The following is a 19,348-nucleotide window of genomic DNA, read 5'->3' as shown; positions in this document are numbered from 1 at the left end:
TTCCTCAGCCTTCTCTGGAGTCGCAATCAGAGGATCCAGGGTTTCATTAGGGCCCAGTTCCCATCTTCCCTGTAGGTGAAGCAGCCAGCGATGGTGGTCAGTAATAAATGTGAAATGAAAGGCTTGCACTAGTGCAAAGCTCTGGTGAAACGTTCTTAGAGCCACCTGTTTCCAGGTGGCAGTGTGACAGGTGATGGTCCCCAGTGCCATCCCAATAGAGGATGGGGCCTCTGTGCTGGAAAGATGGGACTGGCTCCAGTGCTCACCTTGTGCTTCAGAGCAGTTTGATTTTTAGGATCTGTTCAGGCTTAAGTCCTCTAGATTTTTCACAACCGCAAGGACCATTTGGCCTGTGAATTGTCATTGATGTAGTTCTGGGATCAAAACTTTATTTCATTAAAAGCACTTTGGAAACCATCAGCCAGCAGAAACTCATAGGTGCTCTTGAGCCAGGAGGAAGATGAACTGTGCAAAATGCTCGGCAAGTGTCGGACTGCTAATTCTCTGAGAAATGCCATTTCATCAGCTGAGTCGTTGCTCTAATGTGCTTATTGCCAGGGGAGCTGCTTGTTCCTTTAAGCTTTTGGTGCAGCAGAAGAAAGAAAATATATGTAAAGAAGAGAGTGTGAATGTCTCCTTGCCTTCAGGCTGTTCTGTATTCAAAAGTAGCTATAATTATTACAAAAAACAAAAAGAAAAAATATATCTGTGATAACATTGTGTGGCTTAAACGATTGAGATGCTAGTGGTGACTAGTTGAGCATGAAGGATAAGAGATGCAGGAGAGATAAGGAAGGATTTCTTTCTATTAGATTGTAATGACATTTTTAGTGTGAAGTGGTACAGCTCCCCGTGTCTCTCGCTATTTGTTCACTCTGACCTTGCTGGTTTGCTTTACAGCCAGAACCGTATCCAGGCTGCTCGGGGGTATGTGGTTAGTTCCCTGTGGTGACTGGAGGATGTGACGTGAACCCCTGGTCCCCCAGTTCCTCAGGGACAAAAGGTATCCTGCTGCCTTGGGTGGTCTGGAGCGCTGTCCCAGCAGACTGACCCCAAAATGTGCCTTGGATCAGACCTCACCTCATCTTTTTGTTGTTTCAGGCACTTCAAACACCCCAAAGTGGTAATTAATGTGCTGCAGGAGTCGCGCAGCCCCATGGAGAGGTGGCTGTTGGGCTCAGCAGCAGTGTGGCCAAGAGCTGGGCAGTGCTGCTGGGCTAAGGCTTGGCTTAAAGACCGTCCTGCACTACTGCTGTTGTTGTCTGCTGGTCCCTCTGCCCTGAGTGTCACCTCTCAGCCGTGGGAGATGCACACACCTGCTGCAATAACCTCTTTGCAAACCCCTGCCCCACACGTCTGTTGTGTAGCCAGAGGCAGCACTGCAGCTGTGTTCATATTAAACACCCTTGGAGGTGGCTGCCAGGGTAGCTGTGACAGCAAAGTCCCCAGCATGGCCTTACCAAGCCCAGCCTGGGTGGTGGTTGGTGTTGAGGCAGCTCTGATGGATCCAGCTCCCCGAGCAGCGGGGACTCTGCTGCTCCCAGTGCCTCAGTGAAGGGGTTGTGAGCTGGCTCTGTGTCCCTGGGACTGTGCTCCCACATTTGCAGGGTGTCTAGACATAAGCCAGGGGGTTTCCTTGGGAAGCAGGAGGAGGATGAGCCCTGTGAGCCTCCTTAAGTGTTGTTTTTGTTGTGTGGTAGCAGTAATAGCGTGGAAATAGCTGTCAGCATGGGTGAAACCTTCTCAGCCACTCAGCTGTGTGCTGAATCGTACTGATGCAGAGTAATTCTTGTTTGAAAGCGCTTTTTCCAATGGCAAAATTGAATCTGTCAACAGGTAATTTCATAAACGTGGAGAAAAGAAATCCCATGCAAGAATCAACTCAGAGCAAACGCCGTACCAATGATGGCATTTGTTTCCTTCATTTCCTGCTACAGGAGGCAGCAGATGTTTCAGTGTTGAAATTGAAATTAAAATTGTGACCCTGATCTTCCAAATGCTTCTGTGTTGTACGCACAGGAGCAGCGCGGGGCTGGACACAGCCTTGGTGCGGCACGGGGGACGAGATGGGACCGTGCAGGTCTGTGCTGCTGCGGGCCTGGGAACACCTGCTCTTTCTCAGCAAGGTGTTGGGGGGTTCCTTACCTGGATGTCCTCGGTTCCCCCCACAGAATAGGTGCATTCCTGCACAGCCTTGCTTGCTGTTTCTCTTTTAGGATGGTGTTAGAGCAGCTGGGAGTGATCCCTGAGGTATGTTACAGCTTCTCTGGACTCCTGCCTGGCAGCAGAACAGGGAGGGAGTCAAGGAGGGAGGAAACAAAGTGGAAATGTAACCAAAATGAAGCAAGACTTGCACAGAAGTGTTAATCATACGTGGACAAACCCGTTTACCTGAGTGGAAAAGGCCAAGCAGAAGCACCTGGTCCAGGACACGGTGTGTTGGAATCTGTCCCCAGTGGGACCAGCGCTTTCCATTGTGACAGGATCAAGTCACGGTGGTGAGAACGGCTGGAAACAACAGCCTGGTCAGACTGGACACATTTACCTCCCTCCTTGGACAGCAGAGCTTGGTCTGTGCCTTGCTGTCTCCCCACAGTCTCCCTCCCACCCCACAGCCATGCCAGGACCGTGGGCGTACGGTGCAGGAGAGGTGTCCCTGATGGGACAGGACTGTGGGCAGCTGGCATGGTGGTGTCACCCCACCTGCCACTGTCTCTGTGCTGTGCCCCATCACTGGGGCAGCCTTGGGAAACAGTGTGCAAAATATCTCCCTTCTTATCCCTTAACATGGGGTGTCTCAGCTTTCGCTTCCTCCTGGCAATCGGCTTATCACTCGGTTTGGCTCCTGGGCGCTTTCTCTCTGCTCCTCTTGCCCCCCTTGTCGCTCCCCAGTCTGATCAAACTGAGCCCCCTGCCTGCGCACACCTGCTTTATTTCTCAGCTATTCCCTAAATCTGCAGTTTGCCAATAAACCAAATGTTCCCAAAGCAGTTATTTCCCCTCCTGCCACGCTTTTCCTGGCACCCTGGGTTTCTATTGCAATTTCTGCGGGGTTTATTTGGAGAGGCGTAGACATTAGTTGATTAAGAAATGCAATTAAGTCCTCAACAACCCAGCTTTCTGGGATTGCCAGCAGGGACATATTCTTAAGTAGTGCTTAGGTTTTTTTTTTCCACGCAGTTTGGCTTTGCAGGAAGGTCTTTCAGCCCGTTATTGCTCCAGGCTGTATTCATTGCTTTCTGCTTCTTGAAGAATAGATTTGCCTGGTACGTGTGTAAACAAACCAGCTCACCCAGCAGCCAGGTTTATAGGGAGAGGGAGTATCTCTTACTCGATCTGATGTTATCGTGGTGGGGAGAGCAGCCTCTCAGCTTACCAGCCGGTCGGGATAGTGTTAAAGGGAAATGTAAATGTCTTGGTATGGAGCTACCCCACCTGTTGCTAATTCCAGTGAAGTGCTGGCACATGTATTTGTTCAGGGGGCTCATAGAGGGGTTATGTGCATTACCAGACCCTGATCTGTGATTCCATGCACTTTGCTGCGTTTCTGCTACTTGTATTTTTCCCAAAGTTGGGGAATTTTTGGGAGGCATGGCCACGATGTGGTGAAGAAGTTACAGTAGGAGGGAAACGCTGAATGTCATTAGAAGGGGAGAAAACAGAAGTACTTTGGGAGAGTTTAATATTTTTCTGGTTTTAATAAAACCCAGTGAAATGTTCCATAAAGTAATCTGTCTCTATCCAGAGCAATGTTCTCATGTAAAGATAAAGTTAAACTGCCCTTGATTTTGACAGACAAACGCTCTGCTGGGTGGGTGCGATGTCCCACTCTCCTCTGTGCCTGAAGCGTGAAGGTCTCTTTATGGTTCCTTTATAATACTTCAATCCTAAAATTGTTTCCAGCACTTTGTGCACTTTAAAGCAGAGGAAGGACTAAGCCAGGGAACGTCAGTTTTGTCCAGCCCTGGACATGGATGCTGATACAGGTAGTTAATATATTTCCAGTTCTCTCTCCAGCTTTTCAGCTGTTCCTGGAGCGTGGGGAGCTGAGACCCTGCCCGTGTCCCCAGTGCGTTTGTGGGATGAAGATCCATAAAACACACGTAGCTGATGAGGCTTTCATGCAATTGCCAGCCAGGGGTGATACCGATATAGAAAATTAGGAGCTGTTTTGTCATGCATTTCTTAAAGTATAAAATTCTGCAGTATTCTGTCCTTAGGTAGGTTTATGTCCTGCTGCTGATTTCTGTCTTGCTGCTGCACCACCACCAAGATTAAAAAATGGGTTTTCAATACCATCCTCCTTAAGGCTGGGCTGAATTCCCTGTGTGATGCCATGTCCTTCAGAAAGGCAGGTTAATTAGTGACTTGAAGCTGGAAATGACTTTGCCATCCAGGTAAATGGACAAGCTTTCGATTTGACTGCGATGAAGAGTTTTAAATATAAAAACCATTCACAAACAGTCTTTTCCTATCAGTGTGAAACACATTTTGGCCTTTCTCATTTGTTTTTATTCCTGCTGGCTGCTTTTCTCCAGAACTGGCTTAAGACCTGGGACAAAGGCAAAAAAAGAACCCTAAACCTTGGAGGTTTTCATGTAGAAAATGTCGTGCAGCTAGTGAACAAAGGCCATTTTAAATTGAGCGTCCTCGAGGGAGCTAAATACCGGCTTGCTCATTCACTCTAAATTCTCACCTGAACTTTAATATATCATCAGGCCCTCAGAGTAAGAGAGGCTGGAAGAAGGCAGATGGGAAGCTGGCTAATAGCTTGGCCATACTTTGCAAAATCAGCCCCGCGGCCAGCATTTGGTGGGGAAAACAGCTGTCCAGGTGCTGCGTTGGTACTTCAGCCTGTCAGAGGTTTGCGGAAAATATTGAACATCTGTTGCAGTATGTGCTGCCCGCTCTGGGAAGGATAGATGGGAAAAATCTGTCCTGGCGTTATTAATTAGCGATAATAAGGTATATGGCTGTGCAGAGGCATCTACAGAAGTGGAAGAACTGGTGGCAGTGGGGGGACGTGGCTGTTGTCAGAACCACGGAGCTGACACCACATAAAGGACTCTTTCTCCTCCTCTGCAGGTGAATCTGGTCCTGAATGAAGGGAAATCCCTGGGCCTCATGATCCGAGGAGGGGCTGAATATTCCCTGGGCATCTACATCACCGGAGTAGATAAGGGCTCCGAAGCAGAGAGCACTGGCTTAAAGGTAAGAGCGATGCTGGTAAAGCTTCACACGCTGTGGCTGTGGGGACACATCAGTGTGTCACTGCTGCCGTTCTGCTCTGTGTCCCCACTGGAGAGGTGAGCGTTGAGTTTCTCAACACAGCTTTTCAAGGCAGGTTCTTTGGACATTTTGGCTACCAAGCCTGGAGGGAGCAAGGTGGTTGTGCAGAGAGAAATAGTGTCTTGCAACTTCAGAAGTAAGTTGTGCTTGCCTTCTGTCTTAGTGCACTCCCACACCTGATTTATCCCCCTTGAGGCAGCCTGGGGATGGGCATGTTTTTGGTGGAGATATCTGAGAGTTCAGCCCAGAGCCGGCAGGGAAAAGAACTCACTCCTGAGCTGGCGGAGAAGAGTTTTCCATTAAAACTCCTGGTCCTCTGTCCTCCTCCTGCATCTCACACCCAAACCCGTTATGCCTGCAGGAACGTGTGATGAGAGGAGGCCGGGCTTGCTGCGGCGGGACAGGCTCGCTCTGGTTTCCTACCGCAGCTTTGGCATTCACAAAGATCATGTCTTAGCAAAGCAGAAACAGCAGGATCAGCTTCAGGGCTAGAGCAGAGCTGATCTATCAGCAGCCTCACTTGGTGGGACCTCCAGCTACATCCAGGTCAAACAGGTTCCTAAAGGATGCTCTGTGGGTTGGCTGGGCCTGTCTGAGGCTGCACAGGTCCGGAGCTGGCTGCAGTTTTGCTTTGGACCTCTTGTAAAGTGAGATCCTACATCTCATTCATCCCACTGTGGACACACATCACCTCTGAGCTGCTCTACCCTTCCCTCTGTACCAGCTCTCACTTCACACCTGCCAGGGAGGCGACAAAATCACCCTCAGGCTGTACTCGAAGCACATGTGCGGTGTCTGCTGCTCCTCTCCGTCCCTGCCAAGCACCATCCCCACGCAGTGGTGATTGTTTGCACACCGGAGCCTCTGCCTGTCAATTCCTTATATCTCTCTCCATGCTGTTCTGTTTTCTAGTGGCTGATTTGTGCAGGCCAGCAGGCTGATGCTTTTCTGAATATCAAGCCTTATGTGATTTCAGATACGCCGGACACTTCCCGCTCTGATTTGAGTGTGCTGCAGGCTGCAAATTTAGAGCTGCCTGGAGATTTGGAGATAAAGAAAGGTCTTTGTTCTGCTGTTAGACACGAGGGTTTAGACTGGATCCGCATGCTCCCTGCACTGCTCTGGGTGGTACCACAAGGAGGGAAGAACTCGATGGGTAAATGTGATTTCCAGATAATTCATTGCCCTCTGAACAAACACACAATTTATTTTATTTTAATGTGGGCTCAGCCCAGCCTTGCTGGAGTCAATGGGAAGGATCCTCCAGACTTCCCAGGCAGTGGATGCTTCTGTGGGTTTTGCTTCTTCCACTGAATCTGTTACCAGAATTGCTTATGAGTTGATTCTGCCAAACTTCTCATTTTAGGGAAAACCTTTCATCCGTGACACCAAATCTTGAATGTTTTAATGCGTATTTTTAATTTCCCTTAAATTTAGATGAAAGGATGAACAGCATGGTGTTGAAAGCCAGTCAAACCCCACGATGTTTCTCTCAGGCCTGAAACCCAAGCTGGCGTTTGCCTGCTACAGAAACAGGGGCCGTGGTCCCGCGATGGGGACCTGGGGGAGATGTGGCCCCGCTGGAGCCAGTTTGGTACCACAGCCCTGCAGAGCGCTCTGCAGCAGTCCGTCCATAATTAAATATTCATACCCTTGGCCTTGGCCTTCTTGATGTTTATTCATTCATAGAAGTTCTGACAACGTGTTCTTTGGGCTTATTTTAAAATCTGCTGCCTCGCTCTAAGTTCTCAGGCTGAAAAAGTGCAGGTTAGCAGAGAACTGCAGAGGAGGAACGTGAGCCAGTCTTGTTTGCTTTCGGCTTTTGTCCTTTCTGTCTCCTACGTGACATTCACAGCGATGCAGGCGCTGAGCTTGTTCCGCTGGTGTTTGTGGCTCAGCTCATCCCAATTTCTTCCTTGATCATTTTTTCTGGTGGTTTATTTTGTCAGGTTTCTTTTTTAAGACCATTTTTTTCTCCTCTCCTTGACCTTCACATCAGAAATAGCAGATTTCAAGTAGTTTTCTTGGAACAAACAACTCAATATTGAGTTCCCAGCATAAAGGCCGGAGTAAAAAAAATGGCACAACAATCCACGTATATCCATATACAAGAGAAAAAGAGGAAGAGATGAATGATTTTACATCATCGATGGCAGTGATGAAGCCTCTTGAAAACTGGGTTGTATTTTGAGGTCTGCACGTAGACAAAGATACTGAAAAGAATGAGAAAAGAGCCTCTTGGCTGTCTCATAGGGTGAGAAATTCACTGAGGAGGTGGGTGGTTGTGGCACACAAAGAGAGGAGTGGTCCCTCACCCGATGTCACCTCCACGGGGACAATCGTTACTTAAATTGCCTACCCCAAGAGCCAGCCTTTTCTTCTGGCCCAATTTCATTGCCGACTTTGTTCCTTGGGTTTGTTTTGCAAGGTGTTTGGGGACAAGAACATGTTTTCAGACAACACTTGGCACCTGCTGGTCCCTTGCCTTGCTCCCAAATTGGTCTCATCCTTCCAACACGCCGTGTTCACCTTGGTGGCCATGGATCATCTGCCACATTTTGTTTCTCTCCTGAGGAAGTTGAGAACCTCCTTATTTTTCTGCAAGTCTTAATTTGACCATTTCCAAATTGACTCATACTTTTTCCAGCCCATATTTTTAATTTCCTAAGGTCTGCTTTTGGTAATTATTTGTGCTAGGGAGAGACTCCTTCTGCTTTAGTGGTATCCACGAGTGTAATTTAACCTCTCTTCTCACACATTAGTGGCATTAAATAAGACCTAGTGCCGATGCCAAACCATTTTGCATCCTATTAGTCCTGTTAGTCCCAGCTCAATTTGGTGTCATTTAATGTTAACTCATGTTTAAAATCCCTCACCTATTTTTCTGTGTGACTGAATTTCTCCCAGAGCTAATTTTGATCATCTTTAAGAGACTTTAGGTGCTCAGAATCCTTGTCTCAGGTCGTTAAATCTCTCGACTGCACCTCCCTTTCCCATGTTATTCTCTGCCCAGAAAAAGGAGCCCAGCCCCTGATTGGGGTGTGTTACTTGTGAACTCCGCTCCTTGTTTGTGGTCAATCACCTTTTATATGTTATGTTCAGCCCCTGCATTTCACGGTAGATTTTTCCCTAGGAAATTAGAATAATCTCATTTTCAGGAGTGGTCAGGCCGTCAGTAGGTCCCATTATATCCACCCACCATTAGCTGAGCACAACTGAAAACTTGTTCCTGAAATATCCAGAAAAATATTTTTTTCCATGATTTATTGCAACTTTTTGTGTGTCTTATTATTACCTTTAAATTCTGTGCTGGTTTGGATCTGTGCACACAGCAAATAATTCACCGGGGTCAACTTTTGTTCGAATAGCTGGTTCTTTTGCATCTCTGCAGCCTTTTGTTGCCTTCCCAGTTGTCCTTGACTTAAGGGGAAAAAAATAATTATTATCTATGCTAATTAGCAAAAAATTCTTTCCAGCTCTAATAGGAGCCTATCAAGATAGGCTGATTTACAGGCAATGGAGCTGTCTGACAATTCCCTTATCTGCCCTTCACCAGCAATTATTTTTGCAAGGTTTTTTTTCCCCATGCACAAGGTGCTGAAACTCACCCCAGTGTTTTGTGGCTGGTTGTTCTCACCCCGTGTTAATGCTCTGGTAGCACCAGATAGAAGTGGTTTTGTGTTGGGCACTATAATAGCAGAGCATGGGAGACCAGAGAGCCATGAAGAACTCAGAATCAATGTTGAGGCAGCGATGAAGGACGGACACAGAGAGATCAAGTAGCTTCTCCAGGGCCCCTCAGGTCTCCCCGATACAATGAGGGTTTGCCAGGTTCCTTTTGGTCCCCTCTTGAAAGGAGAAATTAAAGGTTATCAAATCTGTATAACTATCCTGAACAAAAAAAGTCATGAAAGTTTAATCCTTGATAGGGAAAACTATTAAAGATTCATAATTGCAATAAAACTTATCTAATCAAATTTGGATTTTCATCATTTCGGTGCTGCAGTGAGCCTGGTGCTGCTTATATGAGCAGCAAATTCCACTCCAGTGGGTTAGGGAGACCTGGGAACTGATGCTCATTGCACCTGAATGCGCCTTTCTCTTGGCAGTTTAGGCACTTGTGTAATTTTCCCTCCCTGTTATGTTGGTGGTCAGACATTTTCTGATTGTTGGTTTAAAGCTGACAGAGCTCGGAGGGAACCTGAGCTATTTCTGGGGTCCGGTTGTTGGCACTGTGGTCATTTGTGTCGTTTGCCTTCCCTTGGGCTCCCTCCTTTCCCATTTCTCGGTCTCGGTGGCTCAGCTCAGGTGGAGCCACGTGTCCCTGGTTCCTTGAGCTGGTTCACAGAGCTGAGCTTGGCCCCGGGCTCTTCCTTTCAAACCAGGGAAGTTTCACATCCCTGGCACATGATTTTGACCACTCTGCAATCATCTGGGGTAGGTGTGAGTATCTGTGAGTATCCCACCCTTGCTATGTGCCCTCTCCTCTTCATCCAGACGATGTAAAGGGCCACTGTCCCCTGGTCGTGACCTGCAAAGCCTGTGCCCAGTGCTGTCTCTGTCTTTCCACAGGGAAGGCTGAGGAGGGAAGGACCAGCCAAGAGCAGGCAGCTCGGTTTGCAGGACCTCCTGATTTGAGCATCTTACAGGAGCCAAAGGAGAAAGATGGTGCAGCCGGACCTGCCCTGTGCCAGCACCGGGGCCTCGTGGCAGCTGCTGCGATGCGATTTTGCCAGGAAGGGTTGGACCAGATGATCTTTGTGGTCTCTTCCAACCCAGTATTCTATGATTCTATGATCTGTCACATGCTCCCTCTTCCCCTCGAGCTGCAGGCTGCCATCAGCCCAGCTTAAAGGATTCAGCTCGCTTCTCAGCTGGCTGTAGGACTTTGGGTTTCTCTTACCTACACCTCCTTTTTTGCCTTATTAGCTGTGTTGCTGCCCCGTTAACAGCGGTTTTGAAGATGAGCAGAGGGCATCGGCTGACCCATGTGAGGACAAACCTCAGGGGCCCTGACAGCGGTGTTGGGGATGGGGCTCTCTGGTGCTGTCACAGCCCTGGCTGTCCGCCAGCCTCTCTGTCTGTCATGGAGGAAGGAACTGTCCCCAAAAGAACAAGGCAAATCTGCTTGAGGTCACTGGACAGAGCGGAATGCAGAACTGAGCTCTGCTGCATCTGGTGTGTTTGCTCCTGGTCCTTTTCTCCTATCGATGCTACTCAGAGCGTCCTTCCAGCCTCCCTGAGCATCCTCTGTCCTTTCATCAGGATGAAGGATGAACAGGAGCCCTTCTCTGGCTTCTCATTATTGCCAGCATTATTTTGTACAGCCTCATCAAGCTCCCCACACATTATCTCCTCTCTAAATTTAACAGGCCTAATCTTTTCGATCTCTCCTTTCGCAGGCACCTGTGTCTGCCACTAATCATTTCTGTTTCCCTTCTCTAGAACTTTTCTCCCTGTGTCTCTGCTCTCAGTTCCCAACAGCCCTTCGCTAGAGGAAGGGAAACGTTGTCCTGGGAACACAAAGTGCGATCAGCGGGTCCCTTGACAGGGATCTTGTTCACCTTGAAGCCTCGGTGGTTGTCGGATCGACCATGTAGATGCCCCAGGCTGGCAGAAATCGAGTGGGAATGTGCATTTGAGTGTGCAAACTGCCCATATGTGTGTCAGCCCTACTGCCAGAGCCCCAACCACCTTTTGTCTCAGCTGGTAGTGCTGTTCCTGCAGAGCAGCTGATGCAAACCCTGCTCCTGCGCTCTTGTGAGCCTCAGCGTGGCTGTAGCATGAAACAGAGGCCGTGTCCAAGTGTCCAAACGCTGTACTGCAGTTTGCAGATTGGCCGCTGCTTCCTGGAACCGTCAGCTGCCGCCCTTCCCACCAGAGCAGCTGTCGGATCTGTCGTGATTACGCTGAGCTGAGCTGTGCTGGTGGTAGTCCCGATGTCCACTGTTTCACCCCAGCAAAGTTCAGGGTAGCACTGGAAACTGGGGTGACAGCAGTGTCACAGCCCACTGTGTAGACTTGGCAGTGGTTAATCATGGCTTCTCGCTTGAATAAATGATTTAAAGAATCTGGAGAATTAATCCCAGTCCTCTGAGGCTTCCTTGACCCAGTGGCAGAATGAGATGCCCTGAGCTGAAAGGATCATATTAACTCTCCAGGTTATTTCTTCAGCCTTAGAAATTCTTCTCACTCCCTCTTTTCTCCTCTTCTCCAAGATAGAGGCCAGTTATTTAAAGGAGTGTCTCATTCTGCTGGCATTGCAGCATAAAGAAAATAAGACTGTGTTTTGACAGAGCCTGTGGTTAAGCAAAGATATGAAAAGGCAGTTTCAAAGACGTGGCTTATCAGAAACAGGGTGAACTGTGATACGGAGGTGAGGAGGAGTGGCTCTGAATGCCCTAGAAACAAAGAGAGAGGACCTGGGGTAAAGGAGGAAATGCCACATGTGCGCTGGGTCTTGAACATTGCCAGGCTGTCAGGGAAGCTCCTGATCACAGCAAAGGCCCTGGCCACCAAATGGAAGCTCTGAAGGGGCAGCTGGAGAGGAAATGGGAGGAGAGGAGAGATGGAATCCAGCTGTCCCAGATCCCGCCATGTACAGAGAGCTGGAGGCTGGTGAGATGCTCAAGCTGAATGCTCCCTGCTGCACAGAGATCCAAAGCTTCCCCAGATGGTTCCTGGTGTCCCAGATCAGCAGGAGGGATCAGGGCTGCAAGTCTTTATATTCTCTGGGGGTTGTTTCTAACCAAGTGGGTCTGCAAATCAAGTTAATCAGGAAGACTGGGCAGATTGGTCTGACTTGGGGTCCTAAACAGGCTCCTCCAGACTGGTCATTTACTGGCTGTCAGCTTGAGTGCTTGGTCTCCAGCCACTGGCACTTGGCCCTTCTTCCTTGTCTTTCTTGATGTGGTCCTAATTTGGTGGTGGGGTAGACTCAGTAGCTCCTCCCTGGTGGGAGAAGGAGGCAGAAGAAGGCATATTCCTAACAGGAAAGCCCCAGGGCCTGCCAGTCTCACCCCATCCTGACTCCGCAGGTAGGAGACCAGATCCTGGAGGTGAACGGCAGGAGCTTCCTCAGCATCCCCCACGATGAGGCAGTGAAGCTGCTCAAGTCTTCCCGCCACCTCATCATGACAGTGAAGGACATCGGGAGGCTCCCCCATGCGCGCACCACCGTGGACGAGACCAGGTGGATAGCGAGCTCCCAGATCGGAGAGACCTTCGTCAGCTCGGCAGGGTACGTGCTTGGTACACTTAGGTGAGGTTGCTGTGTTGGTCTGCTGACCCAGAGCTCTGTAGGGCACATACATCACGCAGAACAGGTGTGGGGTGGCAGCCTGACACACTGAGATGTGCATCGGGAGCAGGTCTATGGGAGAAACCCCAGTGCTGTGGTGTGTGGCCCCCAAATCTGGTGCTTAGAAGATGGCATCTCTGGGCTGTAAGGTGGGTCAGGTCTGGACAACGTGCTGCTGCCCCTTCCCTGTTCTCTCAGACCAGCAGCTTTTAACTTACAGGCACAGAGAGGACAGAACAGATCTTGTGGCAGGTGGTGGGTGACAAGCACAGGGTGCTCGGTGCTGACTGATCTTCTCCCTCCTTGCAGGGCGGTGGGTGATCACACTGCAGAGGCCACAGCCCGGGTAAGAGACGTCAGACCTTCCCGATGCCTTGTGAAAAAATTGCCGTCGCTGTCCCCAGTTTTCTATGGGAGGGAGTGCTTTGTGCACCTGATTGTAAAAGCGATGTTAGTTCCATGAGGACCATGAGGTTTTAACTGGCTTTAGCCTTTCTCCGGCCCATCTCGCTTTGCCAGCTGCATTTCTACAGTGCTGCTGGTGGGGCAGTTCTGCTGCACATCTGGTGTCTCTAAGCCTGGGAATTACCACATTAATGCGCAAGGGGCCATGATCATACATGGGCAAGGACCGTGGGGACCCTCAGAGGTGACTGTGGTGGCTGCCTCAGGGATGTCCCCAACCCCGAAGCAGGGCTGAGCCAGCCCTCCCCAGCACAGCAGCAGGGACTTACCCGTGCTGTGGCTGCATCTCCATGCCAGCGTGTCTTCTCCAAACACCTCTTTGCAAAGTGTGTTTCCTTTAAATGGAAATAAAGCAGGAAGGTTTCACAGGTGGCTGTCACTGATAACAGCTTTGACTGTTTGCTGGCAAAACATGCTCCCCAGCCTCAACTCCTCAGTGTCCCTGCGACAGTCAGGGGTTTGTCTGGCTCTGTGTCCCTATGCTGACTGTGCCAGCACTGTCAGGGAGGGGAACAGCAAGGACCTCCTCTTGGAAAACCCTCACAGAGGAAAAAAGCCTTTCATCTGCAGCCAGACATGTCTCTCTGTGGGACTCCCTTGGTTGCCAGTGGCTCTTTCTTCACCAGGGTCTGCTTTGAGCTTGCAGGGCAGCAAAACCATTGAATCTTAGAATATCTCAAGTTGGAAGGGACCCATAAGGATCGAGTCCAAACCCCTGCTGCTCGCATGGCTACCTAGAACTAAATCATATGCCTTTTACAAAGATGGGAAGCCCCAGGTCTGCCAAGAGGAACGCTGGCTGTTATTAAATCAATAGCTGGTCAAGGAATGCATCCATGCTTGCTGAACAGAGTTGAGAAGCAGTTTTGTTTATTCAACTGGTGCTGCATAATCACAGCTCTGGAGTTACCCAGACAAGTAGTGGCACTGAGTGAGTGGCCATGGTGGTGAATCCACAGAGGTAACTGCCTCCAGTTGCTCTCAGCATCCCCCTTCCAGTCTCGTTTTCCAGCTTTGCCACAGGTTGTGGGGTGAGGGCGGTGGGCTGACACATGGCCAGCTTGGGCTGGTGGGCAAAACCTGAGCAAGGGGACAGTTCTTAGACAGCTCTCTCCTCTCAGCAGCTGATTCCTCAGCATCCCAGACCAAAACGTACCTCTTGTCTTCTTCTGCAGCCTGTGTTTTACCGGGGCCTGGCCGGCTCGCAGGTAACGCTGAGCACCATGGTGAACCAGACCCGAGTCATGCTGGAGGAGCAAGCACGGCACCTGCTGAACGAACAGGAGCGGGCAACCATGGGCTACTACCTTGACGAGTATAAGGAGGGCAATATCTCTGTGGATGCTCTGGTCATGGCGCTCTTCGAGCTACTCAACACACATGCTAAGGTGAGACCCACACCAAAGTCGGGGACAGTTTCTTGTACCCATGGGACTGAGCCATTGTCACAGTGTGGCTTGTGCCTCCAAGGTTATCTGCTCAGGGTCAAGGGTGAGAGTATGAAAGCAAAGTCCAGATGTGGGACATTATGGGGGATACAGGCTGGTGTGCAGGGAAAGGGGAGCTTCTGGTAAAGTTTAGGACCAAACCTCCTCGTGTATTACCTGGTAGTACATCTCGTTAGCGCTGTTGAGCAATGTGGGAGGATGGGTCTTCGCCTACCCAGGAATATGATCATTCTCCAACCTCTCTCTGGTTGCCTGTCTGCCTGGCGCAGTTCTCACTGCTTTCAGAGGTGCGGGGTGTCATCTCCCCGCAAGACCTCGACCGCTTCGACAACCTGGTGCTGAAGAGAGAGATCGAATCCATGAAGGCCCGGCAGCCCTCGGGGCCGAGCATCAGCACCGACTCCTACTCCATGATGTCCTACAGCGACACCGTCTCTTCCTCCAGCAGCCACTTCACTGCCACCACCGTCAGCTCAGCCCGGGTGAGTCCATCCCTTCCTTTTTCATTCAACACCTGCTCCTGGAAGCCTTACAACAAACGCACTTCCCTGCAGCGCTCTAGAGACATTTCACCCACGGGGAGCCCTGTTCACTCTCCTTCCCCAATGGGTTCCCCCAAAGCTTTTTTTATTCCTTGCGGTCTGGGTGCAATAATGTGATTTGTAGGTGCAAAAAGGTGATTTTGTGACACGTGCTTGGTGTCTCTGTGGCCCTGAGACTGACTTGCCACTGTCCTTGGCATGCGGACTGGGCCTGGTGCTAAGTGTCCCTTTGTCCCCAGCAAGGCATGAAGTCTGCTTCATTTCCAGGACCTCCATGGTGCAATGCAAGCTAAATCCACACAAATCTCAGTGACTTGTCACTGCCACACCATGCCTGCTGCTATTCACCAGCTCTGGCTGTTGCTTTTAAATCACCTCCTTAAAGATGCTGGTTCCTGCTCCCTGTCCCAGCAGGGACCACAGCAGCCAGACCAGCTGCATCGTGTCCCAGCGCCTGCCCACTCTCCAGCATTAAGCATCAGCTCTCCCACATCTCTCTGCCAGGTCTTCATTGCACGCACCGTCTAATTAACTTATCGTAATCACCTCAGAGTGTGCAGGCACACAGCCCCGAAATTAATTTCCTGGCCATAAAATGCCTTTCATCATAAATGCATTAGCAACCTTGGAAATTAAAACCTTCATGAAAAGAAGGGATGACAATGGGCTTTTTGTTAATGTGTCAGCAAGCAAACCAGCCCATGGCCGGGATGAGCAGGACTGTGCTGGAGAGCCCAGGCAACACAGCCTGGGGGGAGAGGCTGGGGCTTTCCTGGGACTTTGCCTGCCCACCCAGTTTAGTCCAGCCCACCCAGTTTAGTCCAGCCTCCCAAGAGGCCTCAGAGAGTTACAGAGCATCAGAGCTGTGGTTTTTATCCTGTTGACTTCACAAATACCCATAGGACAGCCATCTGCTCTGTTTCGGATGGATTCAAGCGAGATCCTTTCTGGATCAGGATAAATAAAGTGACTTTTGTGCTGCTCTCTGAAGGCCTGCTGGGAAAGTCTGGAGTATCCGAGAGCTCGCACAGGTCTGCTAGGACTTGCTGAGCGTGATGCCCTGTTCCTGTGCTATCCCTTGTGCCTGGGCTGCCAAGCAAAGAGCACTGGTTTGTGGTGGATCATAGAATCACAGAACAGTTTGGGCTGAAGGGCCCTTCCCAGCTCCCCCAGTGCCCCCCCTGCCATGACAGGGACATCTTCACCAGCTCAGGTTGCTCAGAGCCCCGTCCAGCCTGGCCTGGGATGTCTCCAGGGATGGTTCATCCACCACCTCTCTGGCCAACCTGGGCCAGGCTCTCACCACCCTCAGGGCCAACAATTTCTTCCTCATGTCCAGCCTGAATCTCCCTCCTTTAGTTTAAAACCATCACCCCTTGTCCTATCACAACAGGCCCTGCTAAAAAGTCTGTCCCCATCTTTGTATAGGCCACTTTTGAGTAGGATGAGTGCTCATCTCAGCTAACAGGGGAGAGAGAGGAGGGGCAGAGCTCCCAAAGTGCTCCGGACTGTTCTGCCCTAAGCCCCTGCTGCTGTTGCCCCTCCAGCACATGGGGGGCTCGTTGCAGCCATCACGTTCAGCACTGGGTGCAGCTGGATGTGGATTCTACAGGGCGGGTTTGGGGGAGGAGGGGTGCATGGTGTCGGGATTTGCTCGTCTCCCTCATTTGTTCCGCATCCTCCCTGACGTTACGTTTTCGCTTTTATGGTTGTTTTAATCTGCTTTTCCCCTCGCACGTCCCCAGGAGCGGCTCTTGTGGCTAATAGACCTGATGGAGGTAGGGGCCGTCATTGACACGGGGAGTTTGAGTGCTGCGGTTGCCATAGTAGACGGGCTGAGTGCGCGAATGTGCGTCGGGCGGGAGGCGGGTACAGGCTGTCCAGGGCCCGCATGCGACTCGGCCACGTGAACGGCCGTCTGCTTTCACCCACCTCTGCTTGTTCATCCTGTGGCTCTGCTGAGCCATTTCAGAGCTATTTCCTCAGCTCGGCTGCAGGCCTCGGTGCTGTGGACAAGACTCAGCCTTGAACCAAACCCAGCTGGTACCACTTGCATGAAAGCCCCGGACAGCTCAGGGCTGAGTTTTCAGAAGGATCAGCAGCATTAATGCCTGGTGGACCCCTGACTGCCATCCCTGCCTGCTCTGCCTGCTGCTGTCTCCCTGTATGGGCATCCTGGCTAAATACCAGTAGTCTGGTCACATCCCATCACACAGCCTCAGGGATGGGGGAGAATTTTCCTTATGGGCTTTGGGTCTGCAAAAATCTGTGCTCCAGTGCAGGAGGGGTTGGTGCACTCAGCTTTGTGCATGTTCAGCCTTGGAGAAATCCTCCTGCAGACTTTTGAGAGGCTAGAAATGGATGTGGAGAGAGCCTCAGAAATCCTCTGTCATAGCAGAGCTCTTGGTTGGGAGGAGGATGCCTCTTTGGTGACTGATCTCGGTCCCCAGAGAGAGAGCAGAGAAACAGAGGATGTTGTCCTCACCTGTGTCCCCCATCACGGAGCTGGTCCAGCTCCCTGCTGTCTTCTTACCCTCTCCAGCATGGACACAGACATCCCATGTGGAGGGATTGCATGTTCTTGGCACAATCCTCTTAGGTGATGAGGACAGAGACAGTGTGAAGCCACTGCCGGGGGGTCATTGTGTCACCCTCAGAGTTCCTAGAATCAGAGAAGGCAGGGATGGGAGCTGTGGGCTGGGAGAGGGAAGCGGAGAGAGGAGGAAAGCTGGGCTTATTCTCAGACTGGCATGGTTGTTAAAGCTCTAAACCCTGCAGGAGTCAGGCTGAGTAGCTCTGCAAAGCAGTCGTTAGCAGTAACTGGAAAAGAAGGGACTCATTTGGAGCTGTGAGGTTAATTAAAGGTTGGGTTGTATTCCCCAGGGAGGTGGCGGTTTCTCCACCACTTAATCTGTGAACAGAAACTGGCTGCCTGTCTGAAGGATGCTCTCCAGCTCCATCGCTCTTGCTGTGGACTCTGCACAAGGCAGGAAGGACCAAAGTCTCCCGGCTGCACCCTGCAGAGGGGCCGGAGGGGCCTCCCCTGGCCTCCAGTTTCTATAAGTAACTAGAAAATAGATGGGGTGAAGGAGCGGATAGTCGGTAAGAGGAGCAGTCTCCTTGATAAATACTCATTTTTCAGAGCAGTGGCGTGTGGCTTCGGTGGGTCTTTCAAGGGAAATCCAGGAAAGCAGAGTCTTAAAATATCCAATTCCTGAAAGCAAATGTGCTCGGCTTAAAAGCCATTACATTTTATAGCCCAGAGCAATTTCTATTTAATTGCTTTTGCCCCTGAAGTACTAAGCTTGGGCAAAGGCAAATCTCCTGCATGCACACTTCAGCAGAAAAAAGTGCCCTGAAGAAGATGAGCAGTGTTGGTGTCCCTGTTCGGGGGGGCAGGGGCTCAGGGCTGTCTGGTCGGGGGACACGGGGTGCAGCTGGCTGAGCCCCCTCCCTATGCCAGGAGGATTCACGTCTGGGTGCAGACTGGTCCCAGCTATGAGGTTGCGACATGGCACATGGGATGGGCTTGATGTCATGGTGATGGGCACAGAGTTCAGTGGCAGGGCTAGGGGAAAAGACACTGCCAGGTTTTTGTGGGGGGACATGGGGCACTCTTCTCTTTTAATAGCGATGTAACTATGCCTATTTGATGGCAGGCTGCTCCCAGTCATGGCACAGGGCTCTGGTCCTCACGCCTTTGCCAGCAGCTCAGTGAACTCTTGGAGGCAGGTTGGGGCTGGCACAGACAGGGCTGGCAAGTGGAGAGTCAGGGATGCAGCTGAGATCCTCCCAAAAGTGGCCAAGCTGAAATGCCACCATCTCCACCATGGCTTCTGTCCCCCTGCACGCAGCCATTTGGCTGGATTAAAGGCTCTGGGCAGCATCTGGGCATGGGCTGGTGCAGGGGGAGGGTGATATTTGGGCAGCTTTCTGCAGAACAGCTTTCTCATTAGAGGAAACGATGGCAAAAGAGGGAGCTCTGCGGCGAGCGCGCTGCCGCAGCTCGGTGCAGTTTCCCCAGCGCTGCCTTTTGCCCGGGTGAGCATCCCTGCTCCTTGGCGTCACGCAGGGACACGATGGCACTCGAGCCTTTGAACTCATTGGCACTTCAATCAAATCTGAAGACCTGTTGCTAATGCGTGCACAGCCCAGAGAAGTTCATGGTCACTTTAATCAATATGAAGGCAGATTGCTTTTGAAATAGCCCTACTTGCCTCCTCCTCCAGCCTCAGATGTGGTGTCACCGTGTCCTTCGTGCTGCTGCTTGGATTTGCACAGCCCTGTGCCGTGTCAGGTCTGAC

The 19,348-nt window shown here is 50.7% G+C and overlaps 1 protein-coding gene across 2 annotated transcripts in view; it reads left to right on the top strand.

Moving 5' to 3' along the window:
* WHRN (whirlin) overlaps positions 1-19,348 on the top strand; it is a 45,143-nt gene that overhangs the window by 18,817 nt on the left and 6,978 nt on the right. Inside the window, exons 3-8 of one of the 2 annotated variants that reach the window (XM_082067898.1) lie at positions 5,086-5,211; positions 12,327-12,529; positions 12,899-12,935; positions 14,230-14,442; positions 14,772-14,984; positions 16,790-16,822. In XM_082067898.1, coding sequence (XP_081924024.1) covers positions 5,086-5,211; positions 12,327-12,529; positions 12,899-12,935; positions 14,230-14,442; positions 14,772-14,984; positions 16,790-16,822 — 825 coding nt within the window. The remainder of the gene's footprint in view (positions 1-5,085; positions 5,212-12,326; positions 12,530-12,898; positions 12,936-14,229; positions 14,443-14,771; positions 14,985-16,789; positions 16,823-19,348) is intronic. The other variant, XM_082067899.1, reaches the window with a different exon arrangement.

The sequence above is a fragment of the Streptopelia decaocto genome (assembly GCF_964273445.1).
Source record: "Streptopelia decaocto genome assembly, chromosome: 17".
In the NCBI taxonomy this organism is placed as follows: Eukaryota; Metazoa; Chordata; class Aves; order Columbiformes; family Columbidae; genus Streptopelia; species Streptopelia decaocto.
Note: the sequence above shows the minus strand (reverse complement) of the source record. Positions and strands in the feature narration are given on the sequence as shown.